The sequence below is a fragment of the Canis lupus genome, chromosome 23 (genome assembly GCF_011100685.1).
Source record: "Canis lupus familiaris isolate Mischka breed German Shepherd chromosome 23, alternate assembly UU_Cfam_GSD_1.0, whole genome shotgun sequence".
NCBI lineage: Eukaryota > Metazoa > Chordata > Mammalia > Carnivora > Canidae > Canis > Canis lupus.
In genome coordinates this window covers 12,131,435-12,152,833 of record NC_049244.1, presented here as the reverse complement: position 1 = coordinate 12,152,833, position 21,399 = coordinate 12,131,435, and the positions used below count along the sequence as shown (strand labels likewise).

At 40.9% G+C, this 21,399-nt stretch overlaps 2 protein-coding genes across 13 annotated transcripts in view; one reads left to right on the top strand and one right to left on the bottom strand.

The window, feature by feature from the left end:
* ACKR2 (atypical chemokine receptor 2) overlaps positions 1–11,028 on the bottom strand; it is a 62,402-nt gene extending 51,374 nt beyond the window's left edge. For 5 of the 7 annotated variants that reach the window (XM_038570592.1, XM_038570591.1, XM_038570588.1 and 2 more), the window contains exon 1: positions 10,904–11,026. The gene's annotated coding sequence lies outside the window, so the exon portion shown is untranslated. Of the gene's footprint in view, positions 1–10,903 lie in introns of all 7 variants that reach the window. The other 2 variants (XM_038570589.1, XM_038570595.1) reach the window with 2 other exon arrangements.
* Positions 11,029–11,087: 59 nt separating this feature from the next.
* On the top strand, positions 11,088–20,080 carry HIGD1A (HIG1 hypoxia inducible domain family member 1A). Of its 6 annotated transcripts, none has more exons than XR_005376894.1 (5): positions 11,135–11,287; positions 17,500–17,614; positions 18,227–18,361; positions 19,257–19,356; positions 19,454–20,080. XR_005376894.1 is itself a non-coding variant. In XM_038570601.1 (5 exons), exons 3-5 carry the CDS (start codon positions 17,518–17,520, stop codon positions 19,304–19,306), a joined length of 282 nt encoding a protein of 93 aa, XP_038426529.1. In that variant the 5' UTR covers positions 11,155–11,287; positions 14,215–14,305; positions 17,500–17,517; the 3' UTR covers positions 19,307–20,080. The 6 variants fall into 6 exon arrangements, 5 of the variants coding, with proteins under 5 accessions (XP_038426527.1, XP_038426526.1, XP_038426529.1 ...); XM_038570601.1 differs by adding an exon at positions 14,215–14,305 and having other exon boundaries at positions 11,155–11,287; positions 19,257–20,080; XM_038570600.1 differs by adding an exon at positions 14,215–14,305 and having other exon boundaries at positions 11,181–11,242; positions 19,257–20,080.
* Positions 20,081–21,399: the final 1,319 nt, after the last annotated feature.

Genomic DNA, 21,399 nt, shown 5'->3' with positions numbered 1-21,399 from the left:
CGTAAAATGATGCAACTACTTTAGAAAACAATTTGGCATTTCCTTAAAAAGTTAAACATACCATATGATTCACCTGGGCAAATGCCCCCCAAATTGAAATCGTATGTCCTCGGGCAGCCCGGGTGGCTCAGCAGGTTAGCACTGCCTTCAGCCCAGGGCCTGGTCCTGGAGAGCCGGGATCGAGTCCCACATTGGGCTTCCTGCATGGAGCCTGCTTTTCCCTCTGCCTGTGTCTCTGCCTCTCTCTCTCTCTGTGTCTCTCATGAATAAATAAAGAAAACCTCTAAAAAAAAAAAAAAGGAATCATATGTCCTGAGGAAAAACATGTACATAAGTGTTCTCAACAACTTTATTCATAATAGCCAAAAAGAAGAAACAATCCAAATGTTCATCAACTGATGAATGGATAAACAAAAATGTGGAATATCCATGCAGTAAAATATTTAGCCATTAAAAAGTAACGAAATACCTATTCATGCTACAGCACGTATGAACCTTGAAATCATTGTGCTAAGTGAAAGAAAGCAGATACAAAATTCCACATGTCATATGATTCCATTTTTATGAAATGTCCAGAACAGGCAAATCTATAGAGAAAGAAAACAGACTGGTTACTGGAGGGGTCTGGGGTAGAGAGGGTAACAGAGAGTGACAGAGAAGGTCACCTGTATTTGCCATGATGAAATGTTCTGGAATCAGGTATCAGTGATGTGGTGATAGTTGTACAACTTTCTGAATATATGAAAAACCACAAAACCGTAAACTTTAAAGGGGTAAATTTTACAGTATGTGAATTACATCTCAAAGTTCTAAAACTCAAATAAGTAACAACATCAGAATTAGTGTGATATACTTAGTATAGAACAAAGTGGGACTAATCACTTTTATTTGATTGTTTGCTGTGATAATAAGGGAGAAAAGCAAAACACAAAATTCAATAGATTTCAGTAATTCATTCCACAAAAGCTAATGGAGCTCTTGCCATCCTATGCAAACTAAGGGTCTTAGAAGCTAATGGAGAGGCTTAGAAGAGGACACAGTGGGGATGCCTGGGTGGCAGAGCGGCTGAGCATCTGCCTTTGGCTCAGGGCCTGATCCCAGATTCCAGGGACCGAGTCCTGCATGGGGCTCCTTGCATGGAGCCTGCTTCTCCTCCCTCTGCCTGTGTCTCTGCCTCTCTCTCTCTCATGTGTGTTTCTCAGGAATAATAAATAAAATCTTTAAAAAAAAGAAGAAGAAGGAGGGAGGAGGGAGGAGGGGGGAGAAGAAGAAGAAGAAAAGAAGAAGAAGAAGTAGAAGAAGAAGAAGGAGGAGGAGGAGAAGGAGGAGAAGAAGGAGAAGAAGGAAGAAGAAGGAAGAAGAAGGAAGAAGAAGGAAGAAGGAAGAAGAAGAAGACGACGACACAGTGTACTGGGAGCCCAAGCATGGTTGGTTCTGCTTGTCTACCCAAGCATAGCTTATCAGAGCAGGCCACGAGCTTCTGGTCCTGGGAGCTGCAGACAGGCCTCCCTGGAAAGGGAATGACTGGTGAGATAAAGGCTAACAAGCTACCCAGGAGAGAGACACTTGAATAATTTATAGAATGAAATCACACTTTGATCTCCCAGACAAGTGAGAGCAGTTGTGCATCCTTTTGCCTGGGGCCCCAGACCGAGGGAAGGACTGGGTCAGATTACTCGGTCTCCTGCCTAATTTTATTGCAAGTTCTTCCACGCAACGGGACAGGAGAAGGTAGTACGTTAAGAAGTAGGAAGACATGAGTCATGAGTCATGCAATAGATTTTATCAGAGATTAATAAAATGAGGGGAAGAGGGATAACTATTAAAAAGTACAATCTGAGTGAGAAGAGGTGGCCCCATTTTAGTAAAGTGATGAAGATTAGAGTCACAGACTGGCCCGTATGAGGCCTGATGGAATAATGGGGCCTAGTTTGGTACCAAGTGATAGGAGAGGGGACAGTTTCAAACACAACAGCAGAGTGAGCACGATGGCTGACTCATGTCATAGGAATAGCAATACAGAGGATAGAGGGTCAAGACCACAGGGATGGGAAGAGACCAAAGTTTGGGACATGGTGGATACAGCAAGATTTTAGCCTTCATGATGGGTGCAGACTGGAACAACTATTGTTAATTATCATTTTTATCATTAGCTGTGCCTCCCTGACTCTTTTCCTCTATGAGTCTGTGGGCCTTGGGGAACTGAGGTTACACAGAACACAAAAATGCTAGAAATGTCCCCAAGACAATACAAAGTGCTGGGGAAAGGTAGTGTGTTTCAAAGAGGAAGAGGTAGCATCAGTGTGGAGATTGGGAAAGATTTTACTCACAAAGGCAGTGGCATAAGAACTTGAAAGGATGTGAAATATTTAAAAAACTGTTTCCTGATCACAATATTAATTTATTTTGAGAAATACAGAAAAATACAAAGAAAAAATGAAAATCACAAATTATTCTACAACTCAGATAAAATGACCATTAATATTTGAGGTGCATATCTTTCCTCATTTATTTACATCTATATATCTACTTACATTTGCATCTATATATCTATAAATATCTATATCTATATAGACATGTAGATATTAAAACATGTTTGTGTACATATGTGTGTGTGTATATACACAAATGCATACTTTATATGTCAAAAAACACTTGCAATCAATAAGGATTCTGACTAGGAAACAGAAGATGAAACAGAATAAGCATAGGCAGGGGAAAAGAGCATTGGAAAGCAATGCAACATTCCAGAAAGAGCAGGAGATAAATAAGACTGGGTTTAAATCCTGCCTCTGCTTCTGTGGAAACTCAAGCAAGTTATTTAATTATGTTGATCCTCAGGTTCCTCATGTGTAAAATGGGTATAACAATATTTATGTGATAGGGCCGCTTTAATGATCAGAACCATGAATGTGTCTGGTGCATAGCAGTGTGCCTAGAGAACAGTAGGCACTGAGCATGTGTCAGGGTAGAGCGGGCTATTTGGGCAGCTGCGTGTGGCTCTGATTGCTTTTGGTGGGAGATAATTGCAGGTAATGGAGAGGTCAGAGACAACTCACTCACTATAACCCATGGATCACAAGGATTCCAGATCTCAGCTAACTTTAAGAACAAATTAGCCAGAAGTGGTAATAAATCTTTTTAAACTACTTAACAGCATACTCAATTTCTAGACAAATCACTGCATAGTACACAGGCCACAATCAGCTGTCTCACTGCAAGGGATTTCCCTATGATCAACTGTATTACAGTAGGCATAGGCCAAGGTGACTAGCTCACATTTTTAATGGTTATTCTAATATTCTTTATGCTTGAAAAATTCTTCTGACCCTCATAAACCAAAGTAGCAGAAGGACTATGATGGCCAACACTTTACTGATGATTCAGAGTGAACTTAGGCCAGTCAGATAATGTTTCTTTTCCTTTTTCTCCTGAATCAGGGTGGCAGGTTCCTGTCCCTGAGCAAAAGCATCAGCACAGAGAGAGTAATTCAGGCCATCAATTTGGGTGAAGTGTCTATTTGCATATCCGTTTTTCTACAAAGCTATAAAAGTAATTGTCCATCCATCTCTGGTGAAGAAGACCATTATTCTGTCCTCACTGTGATTTGAATCTATTTTAGATATCAGCTACATTTATGAGCCCTCAATTCACTAAGCCATCAAGGCAAACAGATGGTGCCTTGTACTCAGTGTGAGGGCAAAATGACTTGGAGAGCCTGGAGATCAGTCAACAAAAACCTATTTGCAGTGCCATTGAGGATGGCAGTGCTTCCCAGAAGAGGCACCTCATTCTCAGAGAATTAGCAGACTATAAAAATAGCCCTAAATCATTGTTGAGAGAGACAGCATGAGAGGCAGAGAGGCAATCAGTATCCAAGTCAATGGGGGAAAAGGGAGGGTGGTTTTAATAGGATGAGTGTAAAGGGTGGGTGACCAAGAGAATTAAGAAGGCACAGGAGCCCACAGACTCCATCTGGCTACTGCAGCCCCAGTAGCTGAATCGTAGTCTGTGCCACTGAGCTCAGGTACTCACCTCTGGATAGACAACCTTGAATCATTCAGTCAATATTTCCCAGAGGCCTCCTATGTGCAGGACACCACTAAGCTAGCACTGCGGGTGAGGTAAAGATCCCATGTAACAGAAGGTCTGCTGCCAGGGTGCTGGCAATCCAATGTTCACATATAATCACAGTACTCAACATTGTATTAAGTGCCAGGAAGCAGCTGGGGAGGGAGATCATGCTTATCCTTTCTGGTGGAAAGAGCTGTTTGCCTGTGATAAACAGAAAGCTTTTGCTTCCAGTAATCAATTGTGCTTTCATATAACCTAGTTCTATACCTGTGCAAAAATAATATAATCTTTTTAGTTATATAAGTTATATAAAATTTTAAGATTTCTAGTTAATCAGGATATAGAACACATAAAGCTGAATATTCTCTACTAAAGGGTGTATTTAATAACAAAATATATGGAATATAAAATTACATAAATTTTTAAGAAGGAACAATTGTGTTGTTAATCCCAAATCTAAGTGTCTTCAAAACAAAGCCAACAGGCAGGAGAGCTTCGGCTAAGTTAGGAGAGTTCTGTGCCTACCCACCCCACCTGCCATCTTCCCTGCTTCCTCCCATAAAGAACAAAAAGGGAATTTGAGGAGCTGTAATGAATCTAAGATCCATTTTTTAGGGACAACCTCACAACTTTTTATTTGAAAATATTGTCAGTGAAAACAGCCTAAGATGATGCATATGTATTTCCTTATTTGATCTGTTTAAGAGCTTTCCTATATAAATAATCTTCTTAACATCAGTGCATACAGGAGTCAGGCAAATCTGGGCCAGTATGTTCAGAGCACATTAGTATGACAGTAAAGGTAGTCTCACCTCTGCTTCAGATCTTCCCACAGAATTCATAAGGCTGGCCTGTCATTCAGTTCTCTGCTCAGATGTCTCTAATTGGATGTGGAGAAAGGAAGAAGTTGTGTCAAGGGTTTATCCAGGTTTCATATTTGGTTAATGGGATGGATAGCTGTTCCACCAACCAAGTCAGGGAATTTAGGAGAAAGTGTAAGCTTATCGGGAGGGGAATGTCCAGAGCAGGGGGAAGAAGAGGAGAGAGATATTTTAAGAGACTTAAAGTCTCTTAAAGATTGATTTTAAGATTTATTTATTTATATGAGAGACACAGACTGAGAGAGAGAGGCAGAGGCACAGGCAGAGGGAGGTTCCTCACAGGGAGCCCGACGTGGGACTCAATTCCGGATCCCGAGATCATGACCTGAGCCGAAGGCAGGCGCCCTGAGACAGATGATTAATTCAATTCATTATGGACACATTATGGAATCTATGGACTACGGAGGTAGAGAAGTCCAACACACAGTTCTAGAGCTTTAGGCAAGAAGTATGGCAGAGAGAGGACAAGAGAGCATTAGTATACAGATGAGAATAAAAAAAACTATGAGGGCACATGAGATCATCCCAAGAGGAGAAAAGAGAGTCAGAAGGAAAGCATGAGAACAGAATCCTGGAAAACACCCACATTTAAGAGACAGAGGGAGTGAATTCAGTGATAGGAACTAAGAAAGAAGGCCAGATTGGAAGAACCAAAAGAAAGATGTCAAGAAGATTCGTGGTGTCAAGTATGAGGAGTCAAGTCATATATGCGCTGATAAACTGAATTATGTCCACTGAGTGATGTCCAACACTATTCTAAGTCTCAGTAGTGTGACAGGAAGAGAAACCAGCAAACTGAGCGAACAGTGATGTAGAAATAATATACATATGTGTGTGTGTGTGTGTGTGTGTGTGTGTATATATATATATAATTTTTTTTCTCCTAAGCCAGGGTAAGAGAAAATACAGCAATAACTGCAGGAAGGATGAAGAAGCTAGGAAGGGACTTTTTATAAATAGAAGAGTATTGGATATGAGAAGGCTGTAACAAGACAAAATACGCAAAATTACAGATGAGAGAGCAAACAGTAGACAGCTGAGGTGGCAAGAAATGATGGAACCCAGCATAGGAGTGATTAGTGTTTAGTGGGAAGAAGGTACCCAAGACCAGAAGAAATGACTGAGGTGAATGCAGATAAGCCCAAGGTGGGGGCAAAGGGAGGGGAGAGAAGTTCTCAGTGTTCTTAGTGGAAAGGGTTAATGGGGATATCAGGGAAATGGAAGATGAGCTAAGATAAATAAAAGGATTCAGGAAACTCAGAGGTCTAGAGAAGAAAAGAAATTTAAGGTTACATTGCTGGTTACTGCTTAGGAATATGACAGCAAGAGGAAGGGGGCTAGTTTAGAGAGAACTAACATGTACTGAGTGTTTGTTATGTCCCAAACACTGTTCTTGGTATCTTATTAGGGTTATTTAGATCACATGATGCCACCCCACAAGGCACTTATTAATATTCCCATTTTATTGATAAAAAGTTGAGATTCCAACAGGCTAAAAAACTTGTTTAAAGTCATAATACTAATAAGCATTCAAGTCAGCATTCAAATTCATGTCTTTTGACCACATGCATGTAGCAATTCTGGAGAGACAAACCAGTCCCCTTTCCACTCCACCACACTTTTTCCCTTGGTACTGGGTAAGAATGTTGCTGCCTAGAACATCAATAACAAATACTAAGCGCATTAGTGGAAAAACCAATTCAAGACTAAAATGTTTAAAACATAGTATGTTTGGTCACTACAGAAAATATTACTATGTAAACACACAAATCCTACTGCCATATTGGTTACTAACGGGAAAAATATTTTACATAGTTGAACGAAACCAATCATATAAAAGAGAAAGTGTCAACTGAAGAGATGAAAAGTGCCTAATAGTTCCTTGCTTCTTCTCTGCTAAAGTTCGGCTTGAGCATATTTATTATTTTTAAGCAGGTCCTTTGTAACCAAAAGACTTTAAAAAATGCAAACTGGGGACCCCTGGGTGGCTCAGCAGTTTAGCGCCTGCCTTCCACCCAGGGCGTGATCCTGGAGTCCCAGGATCGAGTCCCGCATCAGGCTCCCTGCATGGAGCCTGCTTCTCCCTCTGGCTCTGTCTCTGAGTCTCTCATGAATAAATAAATAAATAATCTTTTTAAAAATAATAATAATAAAAATTAAAAATGCAAACACATACACACAAGTGAAACTATCAGTTGTGTGTATAGCTTAGCTAAGCAGAACAGACAGAAATTCACACACACATAAACAAAGCCAGAAATGTCATAATAATATATATAGCACTTACTATATAGGCAATGTTGGGGCTTTACATATCATTTAAAGCTTCCCAAGGGCCCTATTATGTAGGTCCTATTATTGTACGAATGAAGAAACTGAGGCACAGAATGATTAAGTAACTGGTTCAATATCACAGACCTGGTAAGCAGTAAAGCAAACTCCAGAGTCTGCAGTCTTAAATACTATTATACTGCCTCTCATAAGATTTAAAAGGTGGCTGTGACTTTCCCCCTACTGGAGAGTTTTGAGACTGCATTTTAGAACTACTGATGGATGAGGTACCTCAAATTTAATGTTCTGAAATATAAGTTGTGAAAAAGAGAAACTGTCACACCCAAGAAGAACATGGTAGTCTGATAGGATCAACAGCTGCTTCTTCTGGGGAAGAAAATGACATTACTTATAAAACACTTTGACAGACTTACATAAGCAGTCCAGGGAGGGACCGAATTTTTTCTTTCTTTTCTTCTCTTTTCTTTCTTCTTTCTTTCTTTCTTTCCTTCTTTCTTTCTTTTTTTTTTTTTTTTTTGCCACAGGAGAATCTTTTGCTTGCTTAAAAGCTTCTATCTTGCAGACTAGTTTTAAATAAAACTTTAAAACAATCTATTCATGTGCCTGGGAAGTTTGTTTTTGCTTAAAACAAACAGTTTAAGTACTATTCCATGACTCTGCAAAATGTAAAAGGTACAAAACTATAGCATATTATGAGTAGCCCTGCATGGCAGTCCTCTAACATGGAATTTTATGATGGTCTGGGCCTCAACAGTTCTTCTTGGCAACTGCTTTGTAAGGACTATTGCTTCAAAGCAGCGGTCCTTGTCAAGGAGGTAGAGAGATGACGTAGCAGCCTTCTGTACCCAAGGATATGGACTCAATACAAATAATACGAGCTACATACTGAGTAGTTTTTAATTTTCTGGCTGAGTAATACTGCTATTCACTTTCTAATCCATTGTACTTCACTACAAACTACCTCAAATGTATTGTTCTTGTCAACATCCTGCTCCAAAACCTTCAAGGGCCACCTAATAGAATATTGCGCAAATTCAATTAGTATTAAAAACTCTCCCCCAAGTAGCTTCAACCTATTTCCCATTATTCTGAGTCTGCTTTTGTCACAGTTCTGTTTTTGCCTTTCCCCCACTCACTGTCCATACTAGAGCTACAATCCCATAGCCTACTGCTATCCCCCTGCCCACTGTTTCTTCTTTCTGGAATAGTCTCTCAATTTATTTACATGCTAGTCATTCTTCAAAGGCCACTCACTCAAGCCCCAGTCCCAAGAAGTCCTCTCTGAAACTGCTCACTCACTATGGGATCTAGCTGAAGCTATATTCAAAGCACTTATCATAGACTGTCTTCCACGTTTTTCTATACTTGTTCTTTCTACCTAAAAATCGCCTCAGAGAAGCAACTAAGTCTTTAGCTTCCGAATCCAGTGCAGTATCCACCACAACATACATGTCCAGTAATTGCTGGAGGGGACTTCGAACTCTAGTTTTAAAAATATCTGCAGATATCACCAATTTGCTCCAAAGGTTTAACATTTGGTTTAGACAAAATTTCACAAAGATCACAAAGTAGTTTTAAGAAAGATATTAAAAAAAACACACACACACAACAGAAAACAAGGTAATGTAGCTTTAAGCTGGGCCTCAGCCTAAGGAGACATCTGAGTTTAGAAGCCCATTTCTTTCATAGAAGATAAGGTCATGTGAAGACTGCTACGTGCAACCTGAGAAGTTACAAAGGCTAAGAGAGGGGAAATTAGCAAAACAGGCAGATGCTTCTTGTGCTCTTTCCTTTTATAAACTACAAGTGGGTTCATTTAATACATGAGAACCCAAATAATGTTTTAACATCTTCTGCATTATACTTCTAAATGACAAAGTAAGAGTGAAATGTACATGATGTACATTTGTTACCAATTATGTCTGCGTTATGAAAGATGTAATGGTTTGTCTGTAGTCACTGTTGTTTTCTTATAACACAATATGGAATCAAGTAAAGCAGAATAATTTCTATAAAAAAAACCTACATTATCTGATTGAGATATTTATCACTTACCAAGAACTTGGTTTCTACATACCGATTAGACAGAGATAATTTCTCACACAAATAAGGAAGTGTCTGCTTCCTCCCATACAATTCACAGCCCAGGAATTTTTTTTTACTGGAGTTCGATTTGCCAACATATAGCATAACACCCAGTGCTCATCCCGTCAAGTGCCCCCTCAGTGCCCGTCACCCAGTCACCCCGGCAGCCCGCCTACCTCCCCTTCCACTACCCCTTTTTCGTTTCCCAGAGTTAGGTGTCTCTCATGTTCTGTCACCCTCTCTGATATTTTCACTCATTTTCTCTCCTTTCCCTTTTATTCCCTTTCGATGTCAGAAAGCCAATTCAGAAGCACAATTATAAAGCACAGGAGTTTTTTTTTTTTTTTCTTTTTTTCACAGGAGTTTTTAAAGCAAAAGTTCACACTTTTCACCGCAGGCATCACGCTAAACACTACGTGCATTCCTCATTAACCAGCACCACCGTTACCCCCATCTTAGTGGGCTTTGAGAAAGAAGCCCTCGTCATGACAACGAGGTGGCCAGCCTGGGGCTAACAACACTCAAGTTTCCCTGATCTCGAATCTCATTCTCTGGAAATCAAATTATCTAACATTATTTTGATGTATACAAACCCCCTTCAGGAACGAATACGCCCACTGCTCACTGCGGCTGTTAGCCTTTGTATTTCCAGAATCACAGGAGTTAATGACTTGCCTTCCTATTCAGGTCTCTTAGGCTCTTGTGTCGTCTTATTATCTTAAATAAGTCCCTGATTATCCCTCCTTATTTTTGCAGCCCTCCAATTACTGCATCCGTTATGCTTTTCTTCATGTAACATCACTGGCAATGAACCGAAAAAATAGGTGCCTTCTTCAAGCAGCTGAAAAGCACAAATATAATAAAGGTATGGAGTTTTTAATTCATCAGCCACAGCATGAATGTTTCCTACATGTGTCTTAAGTCAATTATGTGACAGAAGATTTTGAAAATCCGGGGCCCAGGGCACTCAGTTCCTACCTGTGTGACACAGCACTGGCAATCAGCCGCATTCCGCGGTTCTATTAAGGGATTCTAACTTAGACCTGTTCCCTATGGCACAGTCGTTGATGCTTTGCACCAATTCGCCAGACGCTATCAGACGAACAAGCTAAAGGCTCTGTCCCCGGAAGTTCCCCGTCACCAGGGGCCGCTGACACTTGTTCCCTCAGAGAAACCTCCCCCATTCTGGGCGAGGTCACCGCTCCAGCGACCCCTGCCTGCAACCAATGGCTGCCCCCACCACAGGTTAAGCGCCAAGGAAGTTTCCACGAGAGGCCCGACCGCACACCTTCGTGGCAGCACAGAGCCACCAGGGTCGCGGAACGGAACCAGCGCTCCGCCGCCCCGCCGCCGCCGCCCCTGAACGCAGAAACGCCCTCCCCCGAGCCTCCCTAGGACTGGCGGCGGCCGAAACCCCTCAGGGCCCGCCCCGCCCCGCCCCACCCGCGCTCGGAACACAACGTTCACGGTGCTCGCCGTCGCTGCACGAGGGAGAAAGGGCGAGAGAAATCTGAGGTTCCGCCGGGCTAGGAGCCAGGGGCGCCGCAGAACCGCGGCCGATGAACCCTCACCGTGACGCCATCACCACGCGAGGGCCGGGAAGCCGGAGCCACCACCGCGCACACGCACTCACGCACAGGGACCCTCGCCAGCCGCTCGCTGGCCCGTGACTGGCTGGTGCCGGGTGTGGGCGGGACGAGGAGAAGCCGGCAGCGTGCGTCGCTCCAGTCAATCCCGGACCCGCCCCACCCACCGCGCACACGCACGCACCCCCCGGGACCCCCGCCAGCCACTCGCTGGCCTGTGATTGGCTGGTGCCGGGTGTGGGCGGGACGAGGAGAAGCCGGCTGCACTGCGGGCGTGGGTGAGAGCCAGAAGCCGGTTGGAGTGTGGGCCGAGCGCCGTCTTTGGTGAGTGAAGCGTGAGGGAGCCTTGGGAGCCGAGGACGCCCGACGGTGAGGCGGGAAGAAGTGCGGCCGCGCTTGGTTGGGCCGAGAGGGCCTTGGGAGTGGTGGGGGCCGCGGGACTGGGAGGAGGGGAGCGATGCCCGAGTTGAAGGGGGGCGAGGTGGGCTTGGCGGTCTCGGCCCGACCTCGAGGATGAGGGAAAGTTGCCGGATGGGGGTGGGGAGTGGGGGCGGTCCAGAGACCAGGCCTAACGGCCTGTCGGCTGAGGGGATGAAGCAAAGGCTCGTGGATGAGTCGTGGCCGAGGAGAGGAAGACCCGCGGAGGGGGTTGGGGCCGACCTCGGGCAGCAGGTCGCGCGGCAAGTACCGGGAGCCCCGGAGCAGGGAGCCTCCCGGAGAGCGGGCCCGCGCGGTGGGTGAGGAAGGATGGGCGGGGGGGGGGCCGAGCGCTCCGGCGGTGGAGTCCCGACAAGGTCACAGGAGCAGAGAGGGCAAGAGGCTCGAAAGGCTGAGGGCGGAAACCGCACGGCCTTGTAACTTCCCCACGACCCCGTGGTTCCTCCCACCCTGGTCGACCCCCTCCTACCCTGGGAAGGTAAGAAGGCCTCGGGCCCTGTATAGGGCAACCGTGACGGGATTTACATTTCTTCCTGAAAGCTAGACCCGCCGGTGAGGGTTAGAAAGCAAAGCGCGGGTCTAGAATTTGGGAGCAGCTGAAATAATTTCGACAGTGCTACTCGCTTTTCACGCTCATCACGAGTGTGGGCAGCAGCTAGTTCCGGCTCGGGGGTCATCGCCACCTCACGACTCAGGCTTCCAGAAGTACCCAGGCGCTTTCGAGTTTAACCGGTTTGGATTGAAAAGTCCAGACAATTGAAGTGGCACCAGGCCCCAGCATGACACATGTATTTGAATACTCTGTATCGGGGAATCTCTTAACTTCCTTGTGTCCCAGAGTCAGTTGAAGGGGGCTTCTTAAATAAAATACAGATTCCTCGGGCCCTGCCCGAGACCCTCTGAATCGGAATCTCCAGACTGAGGCCTTTTAGTCCTTTTAAACCAGCTGACAGGTAACTGATGGAAAATCAAAGCTTGAAGCCCTTGTTCCTGTGACCAAAATGACAGGGTGTGAAGATCCTTCAGTCAGTCTGTTACAGCACCTCAAGCTGGGCAGCTCATCTTCGCTGATGTCATTTCTAGGTTCCCATGCGTTTGGAAAGGTCTGCAGTGGTATCTTACTAAGTTTAGAGAATAATTAGTATTTTCAAACTGGCTTTGAATATCACCCGGTCGTTGGTGCCCCTTTTTGTACCTGTTCAACTTTTTGACAGAGATCTGGGTCAATTGCTATGGGTGGATGAGAAAATTAAAGGAAAATCTGGAAGTGGTGCTAGTGAAAAAAGATCTATTCAAAGCACAGTTGAAATTGGTGGATGAGTTAAGTCACTGGAGAAGAAAGTTTCATTTAATTTTAGGAATGATTTGCATCTTTTTTTTTACAATTCGAAGAAAAAAAAGCAGAAAAAAATTCCTGTTAAGGAATAGATTTTAATATTTCTCAGATCAAATATTTTACCAGCATTATAAGATTGATGCTTGGCAATATATTGTCAAAAGAACTCTGGACTGTTTGGGGAGATCTGAGTTCTTTTTTTTTTTTTTTAATTTTTATTTATTTATGATAGTCACAGAGAGAGAGAGAGGCGCAGAGACACAGGCAGAGGGAGAAGCAGGCTCCATACACCGGGAGCCCGATGTGGGATTCGATCCCGGGTCTCCAGGATCACGCCCTGGGCCAAAGGCAGGCGCCAAACCGCTGCGCCACCCAGGGATCCCGAGATCTGAGTTCTAATCCTCCCCTCTCCGGTTGAGCAGTTCATATAACCCTTCATAACCCTTTTTCCGTCTGTAAAATTAGGCTGTTGGCATGGATTAATCATCTGGGTTGTTACTCTCAAATTATATGATTCATAGTTATTGATCCTGTTACTTTAAAAGTTAGCCATTTTCAACTGGTCTGGCTGTAAATCATAAATACTTGGGAAACTTTCAGCTGGTAATTAGAGAATTACCAAATCTTACGTGCAAGGAGTGTTAGGAATATATGGTATATTAGAATTCATGAGATGGTATAAAAATAAAATTTGAAGTCTAGTGTAATCTATGGTGTATGTTGGACTTTTTATATTCCTCTTTATTAATTTTATCTTCAAATTTGCTATAAGATGGTCTCAATCAGAGACAGGTTATCATTAATCACTGAAAGCAAATAATGACCACATGGTTTCCCCACACCCTTATTCTTACTCTGATCAGAAAACCAGATCAAATATCCTACCCGTACAAACTTCAGTCTGTATCATAGGTGAGGAATGGAGATGAGTGGATTTTCTTTTATATATAGGAGAGAGACTGCCATCCCCACCTTCCTGCAGGAGGGAGGAAAAAAAATTCTGTTGACCTGTTGAACAGTTATACTGATCCAGATAATTCCCAAATAACTTCTTAGTTTAGGAATAATTAAGCAAAGGAAGAAAGAATGCATATATCTACAAAAGGTGCTAGTTTTTAAAAGTGGATTATGTTATATAATAGTTTTGTCTCTTGTGGTTGCAAGGAACCAAGACCTGCTCAAGTTATCATTTCTTCCTTTATGAATTAGAATTAAATAAGCACTTAGGGACATCTAGTTTGGCATTTTTCTTACTGAACACTTAAACTCTACAAATGTGCATACTTGTTACTGTTTTCACTAAATCTTACTAAATGAATTAACTGAGAATAATTTTAATTGTTGAAATATATTATTTTTAAATTTATTCAAATATTCTGTGGTATGCTTACTACATGCAAAGCATCATGGCAGGTAGTGGAGATAGATACAAGCAGGGCAGGTATAGCCTGCTTGCTTCAAGGATTCTAGCAAGAGAAACAGTTAAGCAAGTTTTATAAGAGTTTTTTTTTTTTTTTTTTAGGGAAAGCATGGGATCCTATAGGACTGCATAGTCAAAGCAATGATCATAAACTTAGAAAGTCCAGGGAGACTTCGAGTGGAAGTCAGTTAAGGTAAGAACCTGAAAAATGGGAGGAGTTAGCTAGGAAAAAGAATATCTGAAGGAGATGAAGAAAAGGGAGCAACAGTGTTAGGCAGAGAAATCAGATTGTGCAGAGGCACTGGAGTATAGAGAACCTTTTTTTAGAACTTTATTATTATTATTTTTTAAGATTTTATTTATTTATTCATGACAGACACAGAGAGAGGCAGAGAGAGAAGCAGGCTCCATGCAGGAGCTTGATGTGGGACTCTATCCCAGGTCTCCAGGATCACACCCTGGGCCGAAGGCTGAGCCACCCGGGGATCCCCCATTTTTAAGAAATTTAATATGATTTGATTGTGGGGTTCATTGGCAAGAAAGGTGGAAGGAGGAGTTGTTATAAACTGTTATGACCTTCGGAAACTAATGGTTAGTTTTGAAAGCAACAAATAAGCATACACTAGCCTAAAATATAATGTTTAATCTCTCCATCTAGTCCAATCTCTTCTTTCTTGAGGGCCAGTCTTAAATATTTCTTTGTGAAAGTTCCCAAACGTACTTTAGCTAAAAGAACCACACTCTGAATTCAGTTCCTCATTCTCTGTTATGCTCTTGCAAGTAATCATACTCTATCCTGTCCCTTTAAAAAAATATATCTAATGTTTAACATCACATTAATTATTTCAGTGGTTTTTTTGTTCTAACTCCTCACATACATAGTGTTTTAAACCTAGAACTTGCTAACCCTTATATATGATAAAAGCTCAGCAAGTAGGGCTTTAGTCAGTTAGCAGGTATCAGTACTAAAAAAGAGAGGGGATCCCTGGGTGGCTCAGTGGTTTGGCGCCTGCCTTTGGCCCAGGGCGCGATCCTGGAGTCCCGGGATCGAGTCCCGCGTCGGGCTCCCGGCATGGAGCCTGCTTCTCCCTCCTCCTGTGTCTCTGCCTCTCTCTCTATGTCTATCATAAATAATAAATAAATAAATATTTTTTTAAAAAAGAGAAAGGCTAGTTCTACTTAGAGTTTCCTCTTACTTTAGATGTGTGATGCTGTACAACTCCCCTGGTATAAGGTTTCCTTTTCAGATCAGTGGTATTCTTCCCAATAGGGATGGGGGCTTGGAAGGATGATTTCACTTTTCAGACTAAGCACTATGCCTCCCTTAGAGTTGGATTTTCTTTGAGGGTCCTACCTCTACTTAAAACCCTGGAATAGCAAAGTGTTGAATGAGAGTTTTTATTGAAGGGAGTATGATTCATGATGTACATGAAAAACCCAGAAGTGAAGGTAGGATGTTATGTGGGTAGTGGGATGGGCAGTTGACTTTTGAGTTTATTGTAACTGACACTAATCAGACTTGTATACTTAACATACTATGCTTGACTCCCTTTTATCTGTGGGTAACGTTTACAGGCAGTTTAAATCAGCTCAGTGAAGAAGGAAGTATATACATATTTATTGTGACCAAGGTTGAAACTGAATTTGTTTTCTCGTTATTATGAGACACCTATTAAATAGCTTCCTATGTAAAAGGAGAATGGAGCCTTTTTTGGTCTCTGTGGTCATGGAAATGAATCTTTTTTTTTTTTTTTTCTGGCCCCCTTATCCATATAATGATCAGGCTAATATCTTGCCTTTTTTTGGTACTGCTTAAAGGAGTAATATAAAAGAAGGTAGAGAATTTCAAGAGGGAGGCCCAGGGAATACAGGGTATGTAAAGGAAAGGAGAGCTGAAATTTAGGAGGTATTCATTCATTGAGAAGACCCTCAGGGTCATTTTCTTTTCTTTTCTTTTTTTTCTTTTCTTTTCTTTTCTTTTCTTTTCTTTTCTTTCTTTTCTTTCTTTTCTTTCTTTTTCTTCTTTCTTTTCTTTCTTTCTTTCTTTCTTTCTTTCTTTCTTTCTTTCTTTCTTTCTTTCTTTCTTTCTTTCTTTCACTGCAGTGATGTTAAAAATAGTAACCCTAAGTAAAAAAAATTAAAAGGCTATATTATGTTCAATTGAATATAAATTATACTTAAAAAGAGGCGTTTCTAGCAATAGTATTTAATATAAAAGCTTTGTCCTTAAAAGAAGTAAATAATGAGGGCAGCCCCGGTGGCGCAGCAGTTTGGCGCCACCTGCAGCCTGGGGTGTGATCCTGGAGACCCGGGATCGAGTCCCACATCAGGCTCCCTGCATGGAGCCTGCTTCTCTCTCTGTCTGTGTCTCTGCCTCTCTCTCTGTGTCTATGAATAAATAAAATCTTTAAAAAAAAGAGAGAGAGAAGAAGTAAATAATGAACTAAGTAGAAGTTTTGGTTGTTTAGAAAGGCTATAATCTTTTCCCCAAAACAACCACCATTAATAATAGAGATTAGTGTAATAGGTTAGGCACCATATCAGAGGTGAGAATGGAAGCCAGATGCCATGTTGGAGTCAGTCTCAGTTGTAACCAATAAAAACTACACTTAGAGGCATTTAGGATATTCAGCATGGTTTGAAGAGACAGTAAGGAATATTTATTGGTTTGGTTTGAGTGAAGATGTTAAGTTGAATTTAGGGTGAAAATAGCCAGAAAATCAATGGTTACTATTTTAATTGACAAAAGTTATTTCAATTAAAAAAAAAAAAAAACAACTTTCCCTGTTATCAGTGATGTGGTGTTAAAAAGGAATTGATTGGGGTTCCCCCAGTAGCTCACTCTATTAAGCATATGACTCTTGATGTCAGCTCAGATCTTGAGCTCAGGATTGTGAGTTCAAGCCCCACACTGGGGTCCATGCTGGGTGTGAAGCCTACTTAAACATAAACAAATAGGAATTGGTTGTATGGGATAAACATCAAAACAATAGGGATAAATACAACTCTTCCTAAAGGTAGCTGCGCGTTAAAAATACATTTAGTTTCTAAAAAATTCTTTTTAAACTTCAAGGATAACCTACCAGATTTTTATGTGGAAACCAGAATGTTTTAATTACATCCAGCTGGGCAGCCCAGGTGGCTCAGCGGTTTAGCGCCGCCTTCAGCCCCTCAGGGTGTGATCCTGGAGACCCAGGATCAAGTCCCACATCAGGCTCCCTGCATGGAGTCTGCTTCTCCCTCTGCCTGTGTCTCTGCCTCTCTCTCTCTCTCTCCTCTCTGTGTATTTAAATAAATAATAAAAAATCTAAAAAAAAATAATTACATCCAGCTATTTAGTGTTCTAGATGTTTCTAATAGCAGAACCTCCTGGAAATTCTCTTTCAGGAGGATTCTTCAGTCACAATGTCAACTGGCACAGATGTTTCTCTTTCTTCATATGATGAAGATCAGGGATCTAAACTTATCCGAAAAGCTAGAGAGGCACCATTTGTTCCCATTGGTAAGTTTGACTTTAATATTCTAATGAGTCTGTTGTAAGTTTTAATACAGGGGAAGTGTGGTCAATTTGTTCATCAGCTGCATCCTGAAAGCATTTGTTTCATTGTCTTCATATATTCTTGAAATATCTGAGATTGGCTAGATATACCTCTTTTTACAAATTTCTGTGTGCAGCCTTCTTTTATTGACTCTTATTTCATTAAATGTGTGTGATCTCAACTACCCTCAGTCTCAATGATTTGCTAGAAGGACTCAAAAGACTCAAAAAAAGCTTACACTCACAGGGTTTATTACAGTCTGTGCTATATTAACTGATTCCCTTCAGGGAAGGAAGTAGGACTTAGAGGAAGCATTCCTTTGGCACTCTTAAAGCACCTACAGGCCCCACAGCCCACATTTTGAAGATGATCTTAACGTTCCGAATCTGCTACTGTTTGCTGCCGATTATGGTTTTTTGGTTTTGAGGGAGAAAACTAAAGACTCAATTTGTATGTTAGTTGATTAATAGTCTTATAAAACATCCTCATAAAAATAGTAGAAAGTACATTGATTGTAAAGTCATTTTGGTTCTCCGACCCCATGCATATGACATATGTGACGATTTGTTTTACAGGAATGGCGGGGTTTGCAGCAATCGTCGCATATGGATTATATAAATTAAAGAGCAGGGGAAATACTAAAATGTCTGTTCACCTGATCCACATGCGTGTGGCAGCCCAAGGCTTTGTTGTGGGAGCAATGACTCTTGGTAGGTTTTTGCAGGAAACTTTCAAGTTTGTAATTCCCATTAATAGATTTCTTTGTAAATAAAACAAAGTAGATTCTTTTAGCTGACTTTGAAGTAGTTTGTAATGTCACATATTTATTCTCACATAAAAATTGCATTAATAAAATAGTTCAAATAGTGACATAGTTTTAGTCTGTGATACATCCTACTAGTTTTAAAGAAAGAAAAGGCAATTCTGTTCATTACAGAGTTTATAATTTCACTGGAGTCCAGTTATGTAAATAGGGTTGGTAGTAAGATTCATTATCTGGGAGACATATGGTTGGTTGCTGTTTTACTGAATTTTTGAAAGTGGGAGAGTTTGGGTTTTAAAGAACCCAAAGGGGTGGGACAGGGAGAGAGGGAGAGAGAATCTTAAGCAGCCTCCATGCTCAGTGTGGAGCCCAACATGGGGCTTGATCTCACAGCCCTGAGATCATGACAGCCAAAATCAAGAGTCAGATGCTTAACCAACTGAGCTATGCAGGCACCCCTGAAAAGATTTTTTTAATGTAGGTATTACATTCTTTTATTGGCTTTATATTTCGTTGCTGTGTAATATCAAATAATACCAAATAAAGTCAAGAGTGACTCCTTTTAAAGTTGTAAGGTAAGTACTGATTGTTCTTTAAAACAAATATTTCAGTAGTCTGAACTAGTCATACTAGCCTTGAGCTAGTTAGGAACCCATATAAAAAGAATTTCAGAAACTTGAATAGTTTAAGAAGGCAAGAATAAGCAGCCTTGGGTCATCTTCACCTTGTAAATATTGCATGTTAGTAAGATGCTACTTTTAACTGTCTTATGAACTGTTTTTAATCTCCTTAATATTGTGGGAAATATTTAAATGCTTAACTAATATTTCTTTTTCCTTTAGGTATGGGCTATTCCATGTATAAGGAATTCTGGGCAAAGCCTAAACCTTAGAAGAAGAGAAGCTGTCTCGGTTTTGTTGGTGGTGCTTGCTTTTTAGTTAGGTATCTCATAGTGAGTTTTTGTTTATGTTGAAAATAAATCATTTGAATGGGTCAGACAATAATATGGTAATTTAAATATTGGCTTTTTTTCTTGCAGGTTTGATTTGCCTGGTAACCAAATTACTTGTGACCAATTAACTAGCTAGGTCATTCACGGGAGTCAAATTAGCACAAAAGAAACATGTCACTTTTAAATGTAGTGATAAAATATGCTCCTTCTTAAACTCTTCTGTTAAAATTAGTTGTAAAGAGGACAGTTTGCCAATTCTGAAGTACTCCCAATTGCTGCAGAATATCACATGCTTTTGATGTCATATAGGAATCCTATTTAACTTTTTTCTGCCTGTTTTGCAGACTGAGTACTTCAGTTTTTAGGGCTCTTAATCCTTTCAGAACAGTGCAAAGAATATAAGCTTCCCCACAACTGAAAATATGTGTATTTAAACCAAACCCAAAAAGCCGATAACAGCTGCTTAGAAGTAGTATTTATTTCAGAATCATACTTGTAAACATGAGAATAACTTAACTGTGGATCCCAGTTTAGCTTTTTTTGTAATTGCAGTTATATTTATGCTGCTGTTGTATTAGAATTTTTAAATGTCATCTTGAAATAGAAATGTGTATTTTAAGTACTAATGCAAAGGTAAATGAAAAATACTTTTTAAATGTTTGAAGTTTGTTTATTTTCTCTGTAAGAATCATAAATGTTAACAAATTACCTATATTTGAAGTGATTAATGATTTATCAGCAAGGTGGTTCGGTCAGACATTTATACACAAACTTTGGCGTACTCCAGAATGCTTTATTATACGTGAAATTTTCTCGTCTAACCTGAATTTACATTCCATGGTGATAACATGGTAAATGTAGTGTTAGTAAAGTAAGTGAACACATCAATTGCCTTGTATTTATTTCAGTTTGGAAAAAATAAATCATTCCTCAAAGTGTAACACAAGGATTAAGTTCCAAGAAAAGAGAGAATGTTTTGTATTTTTAGTAGGAATGACGGTGAAAGAATATTTATCAAGTAGGAACAATGGTTAATGTTTATTGAGTATTTACTGTATGCCACATACTGTTCTAAGTGCTTTTCATTTATAATGTCAGATTTCCTAACAATCCTAAGAGGTAAGAACTATGATCCTTATTTAGCAGAGGAGGAGACTGAGGCATAAACAGTGTAAATATCTAACCCAGGGTCTCAGAGCTAGAAAGGGTGGCAGGTTTGGTACTGGAATCTGGGCAGTCAAGTGGTAGATGCCAACAGGTACTAGAAATGTTGGCCTTTGTGAAGTTAATGCTAGAGTGGCAGCAGTTTTCATACATTAATACAATTAGGCAAGAGGTTACAGCATGGTCTTGACTCTCCTGACTAAACCTTGGATCAAATCAGAGTTTTCTCAGTCTTAGCTATAAAATGAGAAGTTTGAGCTAGGTAATTTCTACAGTCCTATAAAGTTTATAGGTCATTATATGAGTCTGAAAAGTGCTTTAAAAGTAAAAGCTGTTACTAGGAACTATTTTCTCAGGTTCTAATAGCCCTCATAGGAGGTCTTGGTAGGCAGTTCTAACCATTGTTTCATGAAGGATAAACCTTCTGTAGAAGAACAAATTTGGGAACAAATTTCAGAAAATTGTTCTAATAGATGAGTACCTTATTGATTTTATTAAACTAATCATTTGAAAGAAGTTGATCTTGGCCAATGCCAGAGGACAGGGCAAACAGGAGTGAAGTGTTGAAAGGGTAGTGAGCGTTATGTAATTAAGGGTGGGGTTGCTTATCCAAGGAAAAGAGTGGTAAGTTAGCTGGATAAACAGGTTGGCATCAAATAATGGAAGTTCTTAAAAGTGGCTCAGGTTGATGTGATAGTACATGTTACTGAATCAGTTCTGGGTTCATGGTTCTGCCACCTCCTAGCCAGGTAGCCATGGGTCCCTCATCTGTAAGATCCACAGTATCAGTGGCCTAGGGTCATTGGGAAGATTAAATGCAGTGGTGACTATAAGGAGTCTAGCATAGCACCTGATGCATAAGTAAATCC